Source organism: Miscanthus floridulus, chromosome 4, assembly GCF_019320115.1.
Source record: "Miscanthus floridulus cultivar M001 chromosome 4, ASM1932011v1, whole genome shotgun sequence".
NCBI classification, from domain to species: Eukaryota; Viridiplantae; Streptophyta; class Magnoliopsida; order Poales; family Poaceae; genus Miscanthus; species Miscanthus floridulus.
The window spans coordinates 113,477,346-113,500,095 of NC_089583.1; the positions used below are offsets into that span (position 1 = coordinate 113,477,346).

Consider the following 22,750-nt stretch of genomic DNA (forward strand, 5'->3'; position numbering starts at 1 on the left):
GACTATTGACTGCAAGGATGGAGACAAGGGCAACATTGCTGATTACTCCAGGAACCTACTCCATAGGATGGCAGCTGATGCTCGGCCCTTCAGCGTGTTTGACTTTATTTGGTCTGAGATCAGGAGTGTGGGAGAGAGGCCCCTCAAGGGCTGTGGTTTTGCTCCTTATATCATGCATATGATCGAGCAGGTGACATGGCACACATTCGAGTATGATAAGATTCACAAGGCCCTAAAGATCATTGCAGATCTGCCTGAGATAGGGTTACCTCCAGTAGGACTAGGAGGAGGAGCAGAAGCACCAGAGGCAGATGCACCTGGGAGTGGTGCACCAGCAGGAGCTTCACCTTCACCACGTGCTCCTTCACGTTCTACTTCATGCCGTGGCAGTCCTCCCTCACCTATCCGCAGGCTTTTCAGCTCCATATTTGGGATGTGCCGTGACATCCAGACCAGGCAACAGAAGGAGAGGGAGGCTAGGAGGAAGGATACTCGAACCTTGAAGCAAATTGCTTCTAGGCTTGAGCTTGATCCTCCTAGGTCTCCACTGTTAGATGAGGCAGCTAGTGAGCAGGAGACTGAGGAGCAGCAGCAGGCCAGATATGACCGAGAGTATGCTGAGTTCCTTCTAAGGCAGCAGCAGCAGGCACTTGAGCACCCTGACACTCTACCACTTCAGGCTCGTGTGCCTACTCACTCTTAGCCACATCCCAGCACTGCAGATGACTATGCTATAGATTGGTGGAGTGACCTAACAGGTGGTGGCGGCTACCACAGCTCTGGTGGCTATGACCCATTTGGTGCCGGTGGTTCTCGTCCAGCTAGTGTTACCCGCTCTGATGACGAAGATGCTGGGAGAGACGATGATGATGATGAGTGATGCCAAAGATTAGTGATAGCTTGTAGCCCCTTTGTCCTTAGTATGTCATTGTTGGACCTTTGTGGTGATAGATGACAAAGGGGGAGAGAGACTGATTAAAGCTTTAGGATAGTTTTATTTGCTTATCTTTGTACCTGAAGATATGTACTGCAGTCTGTAGTTTGTTTTTTAGCTTCATTGATGTATCTTGGATATGAGATAGATTGTATCTTATGAGAGATGAGACTTATGCTTTATCTATATATCTCGTGAGACATGATCTTAATATATATATTTCAATGGCTTATGGACTTGAGAAAATTTGTAATGAGTGCTATGTGTGAATTACATATGTCATATTTATTTTCATAAGGACTATGCATGCTAGAATGAAAATATTTGATGTGATGCCTTTATATTTATTCTTGTGTGATATATCTTGTCATATGCATCATGGTTTCACTTTGTCACGCACACATGCATCCCACGGATGCAATGATTTAGGGGGAGTCTCCTATATGTTTTAGTATGTGCAATTGACAATTGAGGTTATTTTGTGAATTTTAATCATAAGTGCATATTAAGGGGGAGCCTCTCATAAATCATTGAACCCAAAAGTTTAAATATTTATATCTTTATGTAAGCTTTAATCAAGTTGTCATCAATCACTAAAAAGGGGGAGATTGAAAGTGCATCTAGCCCTTTAGTGGGTTTTGGCTGATTGAATGATAACATGATTAAAGGACTAACCCGTTTGCTAAGTGTGGACAGGTAATAGGTTATCTCACAGGTACTTAGTGAAAGCCAAAATGATGTGTTGTTGTATAAACAATCTAGTTCAAGCATAAGACAACAATGCAAATGAAATTCATGTGAAGGCTTATTTATTGTGGGATTTCCATGTACTATGTGAAAGCAAGCTCATGATTGTTGTTCTCGGGTTGCTTCGTCAGGAGTTCCGACGGTCGGGAGTCCTGGCATGGGTCGGGAGTTCCGACGTCTCGCACTCTAATTGATTTGGAGGGTTCACTGTCCTGGTCATACCAGACGTGTCCTGGTATTCATACCGGACATGTCCGGTATGGATTTCCTATGTACTATGTGAAAGCAAGCTCGTGATTATTAGTTAATGAGACATAAGGGATTGCATATGGAATGGTCTCATATTTGAAGCTTACTAAATTAAAATGAAAAAGGATAACAATATATATGAATAGATGATTCAACAACAAGATGTAACTTGATGGCTTGAGATGGTGAAGACAGCAAGGAAAGGCTTCGAGGTACTAAGCAAGGGTGAAGGGCAAGCGATGGCTTGGTGGCCGAAGAACCTAGCTAGGGTAAAGAAGAAAGTACTTGCATTTAGTTGAGGTACTAATCAAGCTAAGATAGGTCATATTGATGTGAAGAATCAAATCTATAATGAAGTATTTGATGGAAGTGACTTGATACATTTGGGATTATTCAAATTTGATGAATGGAATCAAGTCACATGCTCAAGATGGCTATGCTCAAGTGAAAAGATCAACATCAACTTGTTAGCACCCTTACTTGATGAAGATTAGAAGGGACGGCATCAATTCAAAAGAAATCAACTCAAGTGGTATAAATTCATTTTTCCTTTAATCTTGAGTTTATTAGGTATGCCGTACTATTAAGAGGGATGCATCATGTTGATAGATAATGTTTCATAAGTGCTCAAGCCAACCCATGTGAGTTTTGAGTATTTGAGCGACAAAAGAGCTAACTGATTTCTTGCTAGTCTGGCAATACCAGACATGTCCGGTATTCATACCAGACTTGTTCGGTATTTGTACAGCAGCTGTAAAATTATTGTTCTCAGGTTGCTTCGTCGGGAGTTCCAACATAGGTCGGGAGTTCCGACGGTCGAGAGTCCTGGCATGGGTCGGGAGTTCCGATGTCTCGCACTCTAATTGATTTGGAGGGTTCACTATCCTGGTCATACCGGACGTGTCCGGTATTCATACCGGACGTGTCCGGTATTCATACCGGACGTGTCCGTTATGGATGACTAGAAGACAATGGCTAGTTTTCAAAAGCCTTGAGGGTCGAGAGTTCCGATGTGAGTCGGGTCGATGGTCGGGAGTTCCGATATGCGTCGGGAGTTCCGACGGTCGGGAGTTTCAACATGCGTCGGGAGTTCCGACACCTCACTAACTTTAACTCAGTTACATGTTTTTCAAATTTGCTGAGGGTCGAGAGTTCCGACGTAAGTCGGGAGTTCCTACTGTCGGAAGTCCCGGCATTCATCGGGAATTCCAACGCCTCATAACATCACTGTAACTTAGTTACCGTTGGCGCAGTATGAGTCATACCAGACGTGTCCGGTATTGCAACGGCTATAAAATGGCTAGTTTTTCAAGGGGGCTATAAATACCCCCAAGCCTCCACCTTTGGAGGCTGCTGATTCTGCTGATATAGACACACGTTTTTGAGCCTTGCCAACTCTCCAAAACCCTCTCTTAGTGAGTGTGTGATCCAAATTGCAAAATCAATTTGTGGGTTGAGAGAGAATTTGAAAAAGAGAGCAAGCCACCACTTGAGCACTTGTGCATATTGTCAATCTCGTGATTCGCATTTGTTACTCTTAGACTCTTACGTCCTAGACTGGCTAGGCGTCGCCGGAGAGCAACCGAGAGATTGTGGTTGCTTCGAAAAGTTTGTAACGGTCGATTCCAGCCGCCTCAGGAATCATTTAGTGGAAGGAGGAAAAGGAGTTGGAAAAAGACTCTTGGCTAGAGTGACCTTCGTGGTACCCTCTAGGGCTGACCTTTGTTGGGTCGCCCGTAGCCCCCTCAACGGAGAGTAGGACTCGAACGAGTCCGAACTTCGGTAAAACAAATATCGTGTCTTAATTCTCATTTTATTTGATATTTGTGTTGCTCTAGCTATTCTGCAGGTTCTCTAGTGTATTTTACTATCTCTAATAGTTTCCTGCAGTTTGGATTGAAGATAGAAATTGAAAGGAGCAAGTTCAGGGCTGTTCCACTGAAGTCGTGAATACCAGACACGTCCGGTATACCTACCGGACACGTCCGGTATTAGCCCCTACGCCAAACTGAATTAAATTGTGTTCTAACTCTTTGGTTATAGGCATTTGGCTCCTAGATTCATTTAGTATCTTTTATATACTCTAGTGGCTAACTTGTGAGGGGTGGTACTCTTTATTTGGAGTTTCCATTTTTGGAAACTCCCTTTACTAATCGTTTCCGCTTTTAAAGATGTTAATTTTTAGAAATGCCTATTCACCCCCTCTCTAGGTGGCATCCTAGGTTCTTTCAGTAGTATAGAAAAGCAAAAGCGAAATTAATTTGTAAAATACAAGGTAGGGTTGTATGCATCCGGGGCTTGCCTTCGTTGACGGAAAAGTCCTGATTCCTGCGACTGTTCCACAAGTATTCGATCCGACTCTCAACAGACTGGACTAACTTCCTCAGTAACTTGATTAACTATCACGTGTTCACCTTCGTTCACTACACGTAGTAACAATACCATGTTTAACATGATGCGGAATACGAAACATGATGCTTGATGATAGATGCAAAAGTTAATAACTAGGAATACAACTTTCCTTCGTGGTACAGTTACAAGTCAAACTAACTAAATCTTTCCAGAATACTAACCATCAATTGCCAAAGATCATTATCAACTAATGACCCAAGGACATCACTCAATCAACAATTCAAACAAAATCTAAATCACTAAAGGTTACTATTTGCTTTTATGAATTAATTAATTAATTAAGAATTATGAAATAAATCAACTTGTTTCAATTGACCTCAAAATTTTTGTAAATGTTTATCACATAATAACTAAGTGGCAAAACAATTTTCATAATTTTTGGATAAATAAATAAGCCTAGAAAAATCATGGAAATCCATTTATTAATTAATTGAGCAATTTTCATCACATTCAAAAAGTACTGAAAAACATTATTTCATATTTTTCTTAAATAATATACATCACAGAGAGGTCACACAAAAATTTTCATAATTTTTGGAGCTCTAAATAAATCTACACAAAAATAACAAATTACATCACTATTTCTTCAAATCTGAAAATAGAAAAATTCCATTTGAACGCTGAGTCACTGACAAACGGACCCCACTTGTCATCCTCAACCTCTGGCTTGACCGCAGTGGCACGCGCGCTGACCGGCGATATCTCGCCGACGGCGAGACCAACGGTGATGACCAAGGTACCAAAACACTACCCTCGACTAGACGCATCGTTTTGGGGCACAAGCTGGACTAGCTACGGACTAGACCGAGCACTACGCCGGCCATGGCGGCCATGATGGCGCGGCTACGCTACGCTGGTGGCGTGAGACTTGTAAAGCTTAAACAGATGGCCTAGGAAGCATCAGCAGCTCACCCCAAACGTGACTGAGTAGAGCACAAGGCCGGAGGAGCACTGGAGACGCCGTTCGACGGTCACAACGGTCACGGCAGAGCAAGCAACTACGACGGTGGTGCTCCGATGGCTGCGGTGGACAATTTGATCAAGCATCAAGGTACAAAGCACCACGACATCATGGTGAAACTGAATCACGGCTCGGTAAGGACAGAGACTCACCGCAACGCACTAACCACGACGAAACGGGATCAGCGGGTGAGGTTGCCGGCCGCGAGGAAGAAGAGCGCGCAGCTGCAAGTTTCCGGTGAAGACAAGCGACAAAAGAAGGTTGGTTGGGTGCGCAAGTAGCAGACAGAGCTATGACAAGCTTTGCAGTGGCTGAAGTGCGCTAAAGCGACGGTGAGAGCTCGCCGGAGTTATGGCCGTGACGTCGGGAAAACAGAGCAAGAGAGCGGGGGCAAACGGCGACGACCAAGGCTAAATAGAGCGGCTCAGAAGCGCAAGGAAGCTGCTGCTGTGGCCTTCATCGCGCCTAGCGCAATGCCAAAGACGGCCACGACCGCGCCTGGAAGCAAACCTGAAGGTCGCCGGCGGTGTAGCTTAGGCGGTGAACACTGTTCACAGAATTTATAGAATTGTCCCTTTGTATTCAAATTCAAATTACTCATAAATTTGTATAACAACTCAAAAATCTCTAAAAATAAAAGTTGTTCAAAATTCAAAGTTCTACAACTTTGCTTTTATAACCAATCCCTAATTCGGTCTACATTTTGAAATAAACTTTTGAATTCAAATCGGGAATATTTAACGAATTACGCCTTTTCGAATTACTCCAAATTTTTCATAACAACTTTGAAAACTCCAAAAACAAACTTTGTATAACTTGACAAGCTCTACACTTTTTATTTTGGGCTCAACCCCAAAATATGCTTAGATTTTGAAATGAGTTTTCAGGGTAGGATTTAAATATTGAAAATCAGGGTTTTCTGGAAAATTCAAATCCAAACCAAATTTTGACTTGATTCAAACAATTCAATTCAACACTCATAACACAAATGTAAACTTGTTTTAGTGAATGCATATCAAAGTTTACAATATGACCAAATGCCTAGCAATGCATATGATGACATGTCCTGTTTTTAATATTTAAACACCCAGGGTGTTACATATGGTCACTAGGTTGTTCATCTATTTAAAAAACGTAACGAAACACATGTTCCTTTAGTCCTAAATTAGACGATAGATAGTACATAACAAGTACTTTCTAACTACAAACTAAGTAATCAAGATAATAACTACGTATATATTTATAGTATACTCACTAAATAGCTAGATCATATATAGTTAACTACAAATATAACTACATATCTAAGTAGCTATCTAACTATATCTATTTACCAATGTATCTATGTTTCTATCTATCTACATATATATCTCACTAAATCAACTAACTGAGTCATCACAGTAACTAGTAAATAACAAACACCAACTAAATAGGTACATTGCATATTCATAATTTTTACCTTTCCGGGTCGACGGATGACGGGCGTAGGTCAAGGCGAAGATCCTGGGCCCACGGTGGCGTGGCCGACGATAGAGGTGGCGCGCGGCGATCGCTAGGGTGCCCGGCACTCCACACGGCGAGTCCGACTCGACTGGGCGCGGGAGACACGCCGGCAGTGGACGGCGGCAAGGCACGGTAAGGCCAGCGGTGGAGGGGGCAAGGCGAGGCGAGGCCGAGGCCGCCGGTGGAGACCAAGGCGAGGCTAAGGCGAGGATGGTGGTGGAGGGCGTGGCGGCGCGGTGCTGTAGCCAACCACGGGCAACGGCGCGAGGGCACGGCGGCGCGGTGCGGGCTCGGGCGAGGGAGCAGCAGCGGCGGTGCGACGCGATGAGGGCACGGGCTCGGCCACCGGAGCAGCAGAGATGACGCGACGCGGCGAGGGCGCGGGCTCGGCCGCCGGAGCAGCAGCGGCGGCGTGGCGCGACGCGGCGTGGGCTCGGCGTGGCGTGGCGCGGTGGCGCGGGCGGGCACGGGCGCGGCGATGGAGCGGCGACGGCGCGGGCAGGGGCGGCTAGGGCGAGATGGAGAAGAAGAAAGGTGGGGCGGCAGATATTTAGGGGGCTCGGCGCCAGAGTGACTGGCGCCGAGCTCGATGCCAAGATCTACGACGCCGAGCTCGGCGCCAGTCACTCTGGCGCCGAGCCCCCTGGCAGGCCATTTCCCCATGCCCAGGTACTCGCGCCAGTCACTCTAGCGTCGAGCCAAGGGTCCATTTCCGGAATTCTTTCCTTCAGTAGGTCTATTTGTGAGAAACTTTCGAAAAAAGGGCCAAATAGTAAAAAAATTCGGCAGTGGACGCCGCCAAGGAACCCGCAGTGGTGTCGTTGACGGCCTCGGCGATGGTCCTCGTGACCTCGGCCTCTGCAGGCACGCCGCGCGCGCACCTGCCTAGCGCCCTCGTGCGCCACGACAGCGGCGAGCTGCTCGAGTCCCCTCCCTCCTACGTCTGCGCGCGCGGCGGAGGTAGCTTGGCGACGTCGCGCCTACGGCACGGAGCTTAGCGAGTGCTGCGGGGGCATGACCAGTTGCGCGAGGAACGTGCCAAAAGGCTTCGCTGGATCAGTACATTTTCGAGGACAGCCAAGGCAGGCGGCGGCTGGCGTTGTCGTGGGCGCAGCGCAGGACCATCCTCGGGGACACTGGCCAGGGGCCTCGAGTACCTGCACTATGGCGTCAAGCCGGGGATCTACTACCAGGACATGATCAAGGCCACGAACATCCTCCTAGACGTGGACATGCGCGCGTGCGTGGCGGACTTCGGCCACGCCCGGTGGAGCCGCGAGGGCCAATCACACCTCACGATACACTGTCGCCGGCACGCATGGCTAGCTCTCATCGGAGTACGCACTCTACAAGCAGCTCATCGAGAAGAGCGACGTGTACAACTTCGGCATGCTGGTGCTCGAGGTGATGAGTGGTTGCCGCGCTGCTCGACCTGTTCGACCCGTCCGGGGTCGTGCTGATCACCGATTGGGCATGGACGCATCACGCACGCGAAGGCTGGCCGGGCACCCAGGCCCTGCGGAAGGAGCCGAGCACCAGCGTGGCTGCCCATGGAAAGGTACGTGCATGTCGGGATCCTTGTGTGCCCACATCAAGGTGGCGTTCCACCCGAGCATGCCCGAGACACTGAGGATGTCGGAGGCGCTGAGGATCCTGAGTGATGATTCGATGGGGAGAATAACATTACAATAGAGGAAAAGCAAGAAGATTTGCTTGGCACGCAATGAGTGCTCTCTCGTTGTTGAGACATTGACCTTCTTCCGTAGCCGTGCTCTTCCGAGCTGCCTCTCTGTTCTGCGCAAGTCATTTCTGAATCTAGGCAAAGCAGAGTGAGGGCCGAAATCAAGCGGGCGAGGAATTCTCATGCCTGCGGATAATTCAACTGAGTCATCTTTAGTCGGATCGTCTCACCTTGTCTCTTGGCCTGTCGTCGTCATCGTGGCCGAAGCTATCCGACGACAGGCAACGCTTCTTCTTCCACCGAATGTCCCGCTGTGCCTGCAACTGCAACCAAGGCACTCGGGGAGGGCGGCGGCACTGGCGGGCTTGGGCTAAAGCAGTATGGGTTCAAGTCGCAGGCATCGCGCGATAGCTTCGTTAGCGAGAGCGGCCGGCTTCCTATGCCAGCGCGGCCACGCCGGCGGAGTCGAGTAGTGCGGGCGCGGGCGCGGGCGCGGGCGGAGGCTGTGGCGCCGTCGGAGAGAGTAGGGAGCGGCAGCGGGTCGGTGTCGGGGCTGGTCCGCAGCGCGAGGGCGTGCGCGGCGACGGCGGCGAGTGCGTCCAGGTCGGGCAGCGAGCGGAGACAGTAATATTTTGGACATCTTCGTTGATTGGGCGGGCCCACATGTTAGGGCTGACAAATGGTGAAAAACGAACTGAAAATCAACGGAATGGCGTGATGAATAAAAAAAACTTAAAATTTTTAATGACTTATAAATAATTATAAACTTTTATAACGACGTACAACAAAAAGCCTCTTATGTGAAATCAAGAGGGTTTAAACCTTTTCGGGAGGACGGACGCACGCACTCCGCACCCCTTCGTCTCGACCGCATCTGAGCACTCCGCCGCAGGTCCGCCTCCGCAGCCACCGTCATGTCGAAGCCCGCGGACCAGCAGCCATCGGACATGCAGGTCGACTCCTCCGCCGCCGTCGAGGAGAAGCCGGCCATCAGATTCTCCATCAACGGTGAGCTTACCCTCCCTCTCCACGAATCCTCCGGCGATCTGGCCCTCGTTCCTTCTCCTGACGGGTCTCATCTCCTGCAGTGCTTGAGCTCATGAGGGAGGCGCAGATGCAGCATGGTCTCCGCCAGAGCGACTATACGCGGTACCGGTGCGTTATGCCACGCGCTCTCCACTCGATCCTGCTCGACCCTCCCCCAGATCTGCGCGTCTAGTTCGATTATTAGTCCTTTTTCTGTCTTCTTGTCTGCTGTGATCTAAAATTTGATTTGGGATGAAGTGTTTCCTTATTGAATTGCTGTACACTGCGATCCAATTCTACGCGTTTGTACCTGTACCCTGCAGGAAATTTCGAAATTTCGTTTCAAACTTTCGGCCTGTTTATGCTTGTTTCGTTTCCTATCATGCTCTTTGTTATGATCAGTTAGAATGGGGATCCTTTGTCATTGCCTCATTGGTGTGTCTGCCTCTTTGCCTGAATGATTTTGCATTGCCTGCAGGAGATACTGTTCTGCACGACTCAGAAGGCTGTACAAGTCTCTCAAGTTTTTGCATGGCCGAGGTAAATACACCAGAAGGAATATAACCGAGTCAACAGTCACTGATGTCAGGTGTGGTCCCTTCTGCTGATAATATGCTATATTGCATGTTGCTTGTCTTCATAATTCCCTTTGCATTGTTATAAACCTTGTGTGATGTTTTGAGCAAGGACTATTGAAATTTGTTTAAACCTGGAGTGGACTTCATGAAGCAATTTAACTTGTGAGAGCAGGTTTCTGCATGTAGTATTTTACATGGCTGAGCGAGCATGGAGTCATGCCATGGAGAAGAAAACTGCTGGTACAAACGCACAACAGCGTATCTACATGTTGGGTCGATTTAGGAAAGCAGTTAAATGGGCATCACTTTTTTCGCAATTATGTTCTGTAAAAGGAGATTCCAGGACATCTCTAGAAGCTGAGGTGTGTTTCTCACTATATTTTGTTTCACTTCTCTCAACTGTATTTTTATAATAACATTTGAACTTTTGAAGACAAATCTAAAATATTTTCACCAAGATACAATTTTTTTCTCAGGCATATGCTTCATATATGAAAGGTGCTTTGTTTTTTGAGCAAGACAAGAATATAGACGCCGCAATGATAAATTTCAAGAATACGAGGTTTGTGGAATTCTGCTTGTTTTCTCAGAATATATGATCATTAGGGCCTGGCATTATTTATTGTGTGGATATTTTTGTTACTGTTCCTTTTTGAATGAGTAATTAGTTTTTTTAATGATTTTGAGTAATTTATTATCTATTTCTCTATAGGGCTATATATGAGGAGCTTGGGAAGTATGGCAGTATAGAAAATCAACTATTATGCCGTCAGCGCATCGATGAAGTGGAGCCTATGATTGATTTCTGTTCACACAAACTAGGTGGATCATACTTACAAGCACATGAACTCCTGGATACTGCTAATGATCTTCTCAAGGCGAAGATGGAGGTATTTATTTTCTTACTGTTCATGACATACTTTAATTTCTTCTTAGGAGTTAGTAGGCTACCACATTGCAATGGACCATAAAATTAAATATTAGATTGATATGAGTTTATCTCGAGGAGTCAATTTTTTGGGAATCAATTTCCTTCTCGTTCTTTTAGTGGTTCTGCATAGGATTAGGAGCTACGAGGTTGGAGAGAAGGGTGCAGATGCATTTTTGATACTTGCAGTTTTGAGGATTGCACCCATTTGCAGACGCGCTGATGGCGCAGTGGTTGAGCACCCGAGGTGCAGAGCTCCCCACCACGGTTTGATCCCTGGTGCTGCATGGTATTATGCCCATCTCCCTGTTGAAACTGCACAGACGGGTCCGCGGCCGCCAAAGAAGCGTGCGCACGTGAGGTTCCTGCCTGTTCCGAGTTCAGTGGGCCCCTTCTTTAAGACTGAAGTCTAGGGGACGTCTCTCCCCTTGATCAAGTCTTTTTTAGGATTGCACCCATTTTAGGAAGCATGCCGGATGGCCCGTAGCTGTTTTACTATGTATCTAGACAGCGTATATTAAGGTGCATAGCACTATGAACCTAGAAAAGCCAAAACGACTTACAATTTGTAACTGAGGGAGTACATATTTGAACTTTTGAGTTTTATCAGGCCCTGCGATCCGCAAAGTTTTATTCATAATCTGGAAGTGTTTTGTGTCTGTATAAGTCATGCTCATATATATATATATATATATATATATATATATATATATATATATATATATATATATATATATATATATATATATCATGCTTGTTGTAATATCTTGTTTAGCAAATCATTATGATTAATTTTTTTACTTTCAATATTGCATGCAACTCCATCTGTGAAATTTTGGCATTCACTAAACAGATGGCTAGTGTTCTTGAACTGGTAGCACTAAAGTGTACAGGCCCAAAGATCACTTTAGCTTGTGATGAAGGCATCACAATGCCACTATTGACATCTTGATATTTTGATTGAACAGCTGGAGTTCTGGCTGTCTGCCGGACAGTTATGGTGCATTTTGAAACAATATGCCTTCTTTTAATATACACAATTTTAATATGTTAGATTAGATGTGCTAATTGTTCTGTGGGAAGCTAAAAAATAAATTTGCAATTCTATGCAATGCAGAGCTAGAGAGGTTTTTCAGATCTCTCTATTTTCTCCCAAATATACTACCTAACATTTATGTCTATATATAGTGCAGTTGGCAAATAAAAGAAGCTAAATGTTATAGATAGTACTACATTCGTCCTGCCATCTGATTTCATGATTGGCCGACCATTGCTATGACTTTATTTTCTGGAACTTTGGACTGTTTTTTAATATAGTTTCATAAAATTGACACCAACTTGTTTACTTGTAATTTCTTTTTGTCTGTTTAGATGCCCTTTTCTTCCTATATTCTTAGATGTATTTTTGAAAATTTTCAGGCTGTATTATCTGAGACAAGATCACAGCAGGCAGCTTCCATGACCGAGTTTAACTGGCTTGGCCGCACATTTCCTATTACAAATGCAAAGACCCGTGTCTCCATTTTGAAAGGTATATAGTTACTTCTAACTTCTGGAGTACTATTGTGCAGGATTACCACATAATGCTGCCCTTTCGTTTCGAAATGAGATCGTATCAAATTCAGGTCATGATAAAATGACTGATTATAGAATCCTTATTTGAGCAATTTTCTTGCTGCAACTTTGTAGTTTTATATTTGTGGACCACTCTTTAATTGAGTTAAATGATCAGCTCAGCAGCTTGAGAGAGACTTGAGTGGTGCAGCTACAGAATCAGTTGCTGCTGACAAAAAGCTTGCCATATTTGATAAAATATTTTCTGCATACCATGATGCTCGGAGCTGCATCCGCAATGACCTGGTATGCAATTTGTTGTTTTTATTTGTTATATATTTAGTACAGACTAACATACTAGATAATAGAGATGTGTTATACAATGGTTACGGTTTGTATTCTAACATCTTTTTTCCCCGAATGTAGGCTTCTGCTGGCAATGCTGAGGATATAAGAGATGAACTGAATGGTCTTGACAAGGCTGTTAGTGCTGTTCTAGGATTGAGGACTATAGAGCGTAACCAGTTACTTGTTAGCATTGCTAAAAGTAAATTCACAAAGCATCGAGATGAGAAAAATGAGCGAATCACAAAGCCAGAAGAACTTGTTCGGCTATATGATCTGCTTATTCAGGTATCTGTTTTCTGTCACATCCTCTTTTTAGACGTTTTGTCGTGCCTTTACTAGACTTCGTACTTTTGCTGATGTGAGACTCCTTTTTGCAGAATGCAACGGACTTGACAGATTTAGTTAGCTCTGGAAGAAACAAAAATGAAGAAGAGAACTCTTTTATTCATGAGTATGAGCTGAAAGGCTTGGCTTTCCGAGCTGAGAGGTTTGTTACACTGTATCCAAGTTTAGCGTACTCTTTAACGACCAGCTTTCTTTACATCATTGTCTCTCTTTTCACAATAAATCTCTGTAACTATTTTATGATCTTCACCCTTGTACATGTTGGTCTGAATGCCTTCCTATCTGCATCAATTATGTATAACCAAACGGCAAATTAAAAGAGTTCTCTTCTTCATTTTTGTTTGATGCATGCGAGTATGCCACTTGCATAGTTAGTAAATCACTTCTTCTGTTTAAATCTTTCAGGTGGTTAGCAAGGTTTAAATCTGTTTAAATCTAATGCCTGGTGGATTATCCTTACATGTTTCACTTTGAAATATTGTGCAGATGTTTCTTTTTGGCAAAGTCATATAGTTCAGCAAGCAAAAGAGCTGAAGCATATGCATTATTCTGCCATGCCCGTACTCTCACTGATTCTGCACTGCAACAGCTTGCAAACAGTCCTGACAAGGTTTGCCACTGAAACAACCAGCTCTGAACCAGCACCTTGCAATCTTTTTACTGGCATATCACCTCCAATCCTGAGGATTATTAACGTGAAACCTTGATAGATACAGGAAAATTTATCTGTTGGAGTTTATGGTTTTCTACGTTGAAGCAAATTGAATGGCAAGTTAATTGACTTTGTTGGCAGGTTAATCTTAGAGCATAGTAGCATTTAAGGAAAAAAACTATTTAATAACATAGTTCGTGTTCTTCACTAAGTTGAAGCAAATTGAATCCCAAGATAATTAGGCTTTGTGGGGCTTTCCCATTATCTTCGTTTTTTCTAATTATTATTGTAAGAAATTCGTGTAACTTATGCATGCTCATTTTTCACAGGCTTTAATACAAGATCTGAAGTCGCTGTCTGACAATTGTAGATCAAATAGCTGCATAGAACATGCAACAGGCATTATGGAGGAGGAGATTGTTCCCTTAAAACTCTCTAAAGGAGTCTCAACTATGTCACTTGCTGATGATAAAACAAAGGTATGTTTCCATTATGAAATATGCCCCTGTAAGCACGGAATAAGGCTTGCATTGGTAGGACACCCTTACGATATAGGTTGCACCCAGTTACTTCTGATTTTTAGGTTGGTTGTGCTATAGTGGCCAATTTGGAGGTTGATGCCACCATTTTGCTTGTAGATACTATTCAGGGTGCCTCTGGGGTTTCAGTTGGTGCTGCCATTTGAAGTTTACATTTTATAATCATGGTGCCTTTTTATAAATTTGCATTTCTCAAGTAACTGTTGCAGAAGTATCGGTCCACACAATTGCATTTGAGCAAAGCATAGATGAAACTACAAACTTGAGTATGCTCGTATATTACTCCCTCCGTCCAAAAAAGAACGCAATTCTAGCACAATATCTAGTTAAAGTATCTTGAATTTGACTATATAAAAATATTAATATTTGTGATTTGTGATACCAAATAAGTATCATTAAATTTGTCATGAGATATTTTTCATAATATATACATATTTGGTGTCATAAATGTTAATATTTGACCTATATATATTTGGTCAAACTTTAGATACTCCTAGAATTGCGTTCTTTTTGGGACGAAGGTAGTATTAATATTATGAATTTATGACCTGATTTGTTTGGCTGCCAGTAACTGTTTTTCAGCCTATCATCAGTGTTGTAAGTGGTTAAGTTGACTAGTTCCCCAACTTGTTTCTTTTGTCTTCTACATGATGTGATACTTTGCACATCAAACCAAGCGGTATATATATATATATACACACACACACACACACACACATATATATATATATATATATATATATAATTACAGATATTTATGATATATTTGTATTTTGCAGGAGAACAAGTATCTTCTAGATATGCTAGAGAGCTATGAGTCAGCGATTGGTGAGCCAAACACCAAAGCTCCATGTCGCATTGCTCAATTCCCACCTCCCTTCCAAGCAGTTCCATGCAATCCTATTGTGCTTGATATGGCTTACAATGCAGTTGAGTTCCCAAGCCTTGAGAACCGTATGAAAAAAGAGAAGAAGGGTCTTCTGAGCAGGTTCTGGGGTTGAAAGATGGCATTTGCCCACTTAAATTTTGGTACACTATCCTGATCGTTTGATTTGCTTGGTGCATGAACCAGTGTAAAATTAGAATGTCCTCATAGTACCTTTGATGGGTGTGATTTTCTTCATTGTCCCGCCCATGAGATTGTTTGTCAGAAGGATCATTTAACCGTTGCAAAGTACTTCTCGCTCGGTGACTGATCAGCATAACTTTGGTGGTATTAAATTTTGAGCAATGACTGCGATAGCTCGGATTATTGAATGTTCAGTTGTTTCATTTCCATATCTAGGCAGGGAACAATAAGGAAAAATGTTTTCAATATTAATTTATCTTGCTACTCAGGTACAAAATTTTATAGCTGTAAAATTTGCTGCAATGCTTCAAAGTTTTGGTAAATTGGGTTGGTGTGCTTTCCTGGCAAGAACGACCTACACCTGAGGACGTAATTGTGAAACAAAAATTAGTCATCGGTGTTGCACCAAATGTATCGCCCCCCGCGATTTTGGTTGAGCACGGTTAATTTTTCTTGTTTGGTTTGAGTCACGGTGGACGGAAGCGTTTTTGGTTGAGCACCGGTTTAATTTTTCTTGTTTCGCTTGTGTGATACTATCACGGTGGACGGAAGGATAAGAGATGTGTGACGCGTATGTAGCCTTATAGGTCTGTTTCATATGAGGAGCTGAGCAAGTAAATTTTAGACGGGGGGGTGTTACAGGTAAGGAAAGTGCACCGAAGTGTTCGGTGGGCACACTGCTCGTCATGCCGTGCAATGCGGCAGAAAAAAAACCATGCTGTGCAATGCGGCAGAAAAAACCCAGTCCCTGTAATATGTGATTAAACTCCAACAGAGTCGGTAAAAATAGATGATTAAACTTATGATTTAGCAAACATATAAAATAGAAACCCCAGCAAAAAAAAAAAAAACAGAAAACTTCAACACCCTTTTCAATAAGGTGAGGCGAATGGCTAGCGGCATATGCAAGCTATATCTAGCATGCGAGAATTCTGGGATACATGATTTGCTATTTTAGAAAGCCAGATACAATAGCTGTTGGACTTCTCTTTTTTCGTAAAAAATAGTCAAATATAAATTACACAACATAGATAGCTCTTCTGTTGGAGTTGCTCTCACAGTTCCTTTCCTTCATATAGAGCGTATGTGCATCCGCCCGGTTTGTAGCGTGGGTGGTGGGGAGGAGCAATGATCACAAGACGATGATGTGTGAAGGCTAATCTTCAAATAATCTACGCTGTGGTTGATCAAGACTTCACATCGCTATGCCCTGTCATCATCATCTATGCATGTGCCGATGTGCGCCATGCAGTGGTTTAATTTGGCCATATTGAAAGGTCATGCCACTGCTGGCAGCTTCGAAATTGCACGGCCAAGTACCATCTCGTTAACCCCTCTCGAGGTGTAATATTTGCAACGAGGTCATGTCACGCGCAATAATTTCTTAATGTTGTATTGTTGTTGTGGTTAGTGTGGTATTGTCCATAACCAAATGAAACATGAAGGTAAGCACGAGGCGTCTGTTCGATTCATTCTTTGATGAGTTTTTATTTTTGAAAGGGTAAAATTTTCATTACTCAAAGACAGAGTATAGAGATGGGGCAGAACGAGCCCCATTGAAAGTTCTCCAGGATAATACAATTTCTAGAGTGCACTAAAGATTCGCAAGAGAAGCAGCAAGAGTTAGGAATCACAGCCTGTCTTGCCATTCTTTGCGAGATTGTCGGCCACTTTTTTTTTTTTTTTGAGAGAATTCTTTATTTGACACTGGGAAAATGAGTCGTTTCTTTCTTGGTCCCTGAATTTTTTTTCGTTCCCTATTTGACACTCACTTCAATTTTCATCCCTAATTTGACACTACCGTCAAATCCGTTAGCTAACGGTGTTAACTGGCTGTTAAAAAGACTATTTTTGCCCTTAGAAAAAAGCAGCGAAGCAAATTTGAGAGAAAAAAAAACATACGCCCGCTCTGATGCATGCGTCCAGCTGCAAAAAAAAAAGGCGCAGGTTTTTTTTTCCTCTCAAATTTGCTTCGCCGCTTTTTTTCTAGGGGCAAAAACGTCTTTTTAACAGCCAGTTAACACCGTTAGCTGACGGATTTGACGGTAGTGTCAAATTATGGATGAAAGTTGAAGTAAGTGTCAAATAGGGAACGAAGAAAATTTTAGGGCCAAGAAAGGAACGACTCATTTTCCCAGTGTCAAATAAGGAATTCTCTCTTTTTTTTTTTTAGCTCTTCCTATTTTGATGACAGAATGATGTAGATTTTCTGTAACACATGTGAATTCTGCTAGAATTGGACGAAGCGTCCAATGTCCAGGATCGTGGATAATTGTCCTCCTGTTCGCCGCTGTAGCCAAGGTCTCGTTGTCTGTGAGGAAGACCGGCCCTTGTAGATTCAAAGCAATATTAAGCTTGGCTCCCAGTAGTAATGCCCAAGCTTCAGCTTCCAGTGGTTGCAAGGCACGTCGAACCGCCACCTGAAAAAGGATTCCACTACAGAGGCTATGTGTTGGAGATATGAGAATGAATATTCCGATCCTTGTTTGGGCTGCATTCGAATTCTGTTGTACACAAACTGAAGCATCACAAAATATTTTTGGTCCATCAGGAACCTGCATAATTTGACGTGGAATTTGCATATGTTGAGATTGACTTAGAGGTATCTCTTCTACTGCCAACTTGTAAGCCATATCTATGGCTTTGGCTTCATGGAGCACTCTTGCCGGCGACCAATGGATATTATTAAACCTGTGATCATTTCGATATTTCCAAAGACACCACATGATAGAGAAAATTAAACCTGCAGTTGCCTGGGGAGGTCCTTGCTGCAAGATCGTTGCAATTTGCAGGTGAAGTCCGTGGCCTATAGAAGGTAAAGCATGAGGTCGGAGTCCTATGACAGATCCGAACCACACTGCCCTAGCATAACTGCATTCAAAAAACAGGTGAGTTTCATCTTCTTTGCATCCACAACGGGAGCAATCTTCATTAATGCGTGGAATTATTCGATGGAGTCTGCTTGCTGTTCCTAGAGCAAGCCTAAGAAGTCTCCAAGCAAAAGTTTTAACCCGTGGATGAATTGCCTTGTCAGCCCATACTTGACGGAGAATCTGCAACACATGCACAGGAATATTTATGGGTGGCGAGTTCCTTGCCTCCTCAAATGCCAGCATCTTGTAAGCACTTTTGGAAGTACACTGTCCATCAGAGTTCAACTTCCAGCATAAAATATCTGGTCCTGTACCTGCAATGATAGAGGTATGCGAAAGGGCATCCCAAGATTGTTGTCCAAATAAGGTGATGAATTTTTCAGCATCCCAAGTTTTAGTATCTGGTCTCCACAAATCAGAAACCTTGTCAGGGATTTGGTAAATTGATTGTTCAAGATTTAATCTTTCATGCATTTGTCTCCAAAATGGACTCCAAGGCTGATTCCATATGGATGTGTTACCATCTATGAATTGGATGGTCACATTTTGTTCAAGGTGGTGTCTAATGCTAAGAATTGAACTCCAAAAGGTTGATTTGGGAATGTAAGTTGCAGCAGTCCAAAAAGAATTATGGGAATAATATTTGGATTTAATTATCTTTACAACGAAGGATTCTGGATCATGAACCAAGCGCCAGGCTTTGCTAATCAACATACCTTTGTTAACAAGTTCAAGATTTCTTATACCTAGGCCTCCTTCCTTCTTTGGCTTGCAAATGGATTCCCAAGATCTGTGGTGGATGGGTTTTTTGTCCTGATCCTTTTGAACGCCTTGCCACCAAAAAAATGCGAATAATTGTTGTGATCGGATACGTAGAAAATAGACACGAGTGATTATGTCAGAGGAGCCTGAATTGCTTGCGTGTAGAGAGAGGTTCTGCTTCCGGCTCTGCAATGGATACCGCGCACACCAAATCACTGTCGAAACAGATTGTTTTACAATTTGTGAGGCCCTGAAACTCGGGAACTTGAACATATCTAAACGATGATGTAACACTGGTGATGAAATCCTTGTAAACAGATGGTTCCATCTCGGACCTAGATCAATGAAATAAAATACAGGTGGGGAGCATCCCCATCCCCCGCGCCCGCCCGCGAAAGGGCCTCTAGCTTAGTGGTTAGATCATCTGAGTAGCATCCAGCAGGTCTGGGTTCAACTCTCCTTTGGAACGAATTTAAAAAGTTTGGAATAAAAAAATATAAAAGAATAGGTTGGGGTTTCCCCTGCTTACTTCAGTAAAAAAAAAGCTTCCCCCTGACAGTAAAAAAAAACTTGAATATATCTATAGTGTATATGATGCGCGTAGAAAAAAAAAAGATGCATGCAGCTACGTTCTACAATCCAACCATCCTATATGTATGTAGGACAGTAGGAGTATCATATTCATATAACAGGAGTACAGTGACGAGCAAAATACTCCACCCTTTTCCCCCCTTTTATTTCCAAACAAATGCAAGAACCAGGAACGAACGAACACCGAAATTTCATTTCATATATATGAATGAAGAGAAGAAGGCATCATCAGTTTCTGTTACATTACATATATATTCGGCCACCAACGGTCATGTACTACTGTATGGATCGAGTTCCCTTTTCTGTTATAAAATAGGTGACGTTTTTTATTTTTAGTTTGTCTGTCTACTACACAACCATGTGTTTTATGCAGTTTCAACACATGAATTTTTTGCACCATATGATTAAGATCCAACAGCCTCCATCTTTTTTCTACCTCCAGCCTCCAGCCTTCTTCTACCTTCAGACAATCGCAAATTACAAGATTACAGATCCACAGATCACAGGAAACAAATTTTTTTTCTATGGAAGGACAAATCACAGACTCGAAGACGAATACGATGACGAGATGCAACAAACTTCTGAACTTGCCAATCTGTGTTTGGACTTTGGAGTACCGACTCACCCGTAGTGCAGTGCAGTGCAGCGTGAAGTGTGGAGAATGGCGGTGAAGACATCACCGTGGCACCGTGGCATTGCAGTGTATTATTTCCGTCAGCTTTATCGGTCTCCAACACGCGACCGTCCCGTCCATGCACGCCGACGCTAGACTGGACTAGCACACGGGCACGGGCACGGCCACGGCGGCGATGACTCCGAGCGCCAGGCCGTTCCACGTTGACTCGGCGGCGCCACGCCACTCCCGGCCCAAGTACGCCGACCGACCCCGTTGCGTTCCTGATCCCGTAGTACACAAAAAATTCATGTGTTTTTTTTTGCTAAAACACACATGTGTTGTATAGCATTTCTATATTTTTAACTAAGTAGCGTGTCCGTGCGTTGCTACGGGACAACTAATTTTTTTACTAAAAACACACAGATCGCACGATAAGCTAACAATACTGCGAAATTAAATACCAACGTTAAAGTGACATTTAATAAAAAAAAACAAAATTCATGAAATTAACAGTCACGGAGAGCGTTGCGTCGCAGGCTTATAAATTCTACTGTATGGACATTTCCATGATGCGGCTAAAACAATGTTTTATATCGGTAGAAAGAAATCTCCGATATTCATTTCTTTCGTGCGCCAATAACTCCACGAATAAGTTTATCTGCATCTCTATGCCATCCTGTACATAGGTTCAAGTACATATGTAAATATTAGTGCATGTTACATAGGTAATACTACGTGTCTTGAAAAATCTTTTAGAAAACCATAAAATAAAGTATGTTATACTCACCGTATAAATATTTGTTAGGTCTATTCCACGCAGATATATACTATAGAATAAAGTATCCATTTGAGTATCTGTGTCAAGATTCATCATCAACAATATATAGAAATAGTTAAATCATAGGTATTATTATTATAAGCGACGGTGACTCTTAGTTACCCATCTATGTCATTTATAATGTTTTTTTCATAGATGAATTTCCATTAAAAGATATCCTCGTTCCATCCAGATAAGTACATTCACTGTGGTCATGTACTGCAAGTTAAATCAAGAGTTTGTCTGGCATACATCAGCACTGATGTATCTTTACAAAACTTTTCAACATGTCAAGAGTCAATCATGATAAGCGTCTTCTTCTGCTAGTCGAAAACATAAAGGATATATCTTCCAACGTATAGCCACGACAAAAGAAATTGCAAACATGGTAGCGATTAGAATAATATATAAGAAACAAGTAATAAAAGCAGGAGCTTGCGACTTACGTATCTACACTGTGATAAGTTGTATTCTATATTCTCACATACAACAATCGCAATAGCCATTTCTTTCGCACTGTTTCTTTTATGGTATTTTGGACTTTTTATTAAAGCACACATTTTCTAGATTAGTATAACTTGGCCTATTTTATATAATTAGAAAAACAACAAATAAGACAATATAATATAGCACGATAATAATTATAAAAATATGTTTACACATAAGCTCAGGTCCATGTGATGCTTAATAACACTATTGTATTGTTTTAGTGTTCCGTACTCTCGAGCTACCTGAAAGCGAACATCTAAGTTGAAACAGTGAGATGCCTCGATCGTTCATTAACAACTCTTGTAGGTTCTTGACACTTAGCGCAATCATGGAGGGATGAAAACCTTTAACCCAAGGCCTCCTGCAAAGCATTAGACACAGATGATGGTTATTATCGTATAAGAAAGCACACTATTATTAGTAAAGTAATTAAAATGAGCATGTAGAAATATTAAATCAAGCAACCAAGCTCATGGTGAAGCAGCAACATTGCTTCGAATAATTTGATCATTATATAAATTAAATCAAGCAACCAAGCTCATGGTTGAAATATTAAATAGTCTGGATACTTTGATTATTAAAAACTAAATGGAGCAACCAAATACGTCGACAAACATTGCGCAGTCTACATATTTTGAATCTTTCTGACAAATGAAAAGGCACGAAGTGGCTCTTATCGAACTAAATTCCTATCCATCATTTATTGAAAGTGCATGTCAAAAGCGTGTAAATAATCTTAATATTACTTATTTATCTAAATTGGTGAGTAGGCATCATGGTTTCTCCATGAGACGCAACATAGTGTCATACTATGTAGACTGCGCAATGTTTGTCCGTGCATTGCAACAGGAAAAAAATAATACCACAATAGCATAAGTATGAATGTGTGTTATACTGCTACCTCCAATTTTATCAGTGTAGAAGAAGTGACATTTAGTAGTAATATTGTAAATCAAACAAACTAAACATGTTAAATAGTTTGATAATCAATTGTACAATGAGATAAATTTGTGCACATATAAACTTTACGCGAGTATATTCCTTCATCGCCAATGAAAATTGTAGCCTTCCATTATATG

The 22,750-nt window shown here is 42.6% G+C and overlaps 2 protein-coding genes and 1 pseudogene across 2 annotated transcripts; 2 read left to right on the top strand and 1 right to left on the bottom strand.

The window, feature by feature from the left end:
• Positions 1–5,484: 5,484 nt before the first annotated feature.
• LOC136549111 (uncharacterized) lies at positions 5,485–7,466 on the bottom strand. The gene is made up of 2 exons (XM_066540403.1): positions 6,760–7,466; positions 5,485–5,527 (listed from the first exon to the last, which is right to left on the bottom strand). The coding sequence occupies exons 1-2, from the start codon at positions 7,464–7,466 to the stop codon at positions 5,485–5,487; spliced, it is 750 nt and encodes a 249-aa protein (XP_066396500.1).
• Positions 7,467–7,639: 173 nt separating this feature from the next.
• On the top strand, positions 7,640–8,495 carry LOC136549113 (probable receptor-like protein kinase At1g11050; annotated as a pseudogene).
• An 824-nt stretch (positions 8,496–9,319) lies between these two features.
• On the top strand, positions 9,320–15,706 carry LOC136552689 (uncharacterized). Its single transcript, XM_066544252.1, has 13 exons — positions 9,320–9,492; positions 9,573–9,639; positions 9,989–10,099; positions 10,261–10,450; positions 10,565–10,650; positions 10,801–10,978; positions 12,436–12,547; positions 12,749–12,876; positions 12,997–13,203; positions 13,296–13,405; positions 13,750–13,873; positions 14,245–14,394; positions 15,234–15,706. Exons 1-13 carry the CDS (start codon positions 9,399–9,401, stop codon positions 15,453–15,455), a joined length of 1,779 nt encoding a protein of 592 aa, XP_066400349.1. The 5' UTR covers positions 9,320–9,398; the 3' UTR covers positions 15,456–15,706.
• Positions 15,707–22,750: the final 7,044 nt, after the last annotated feature.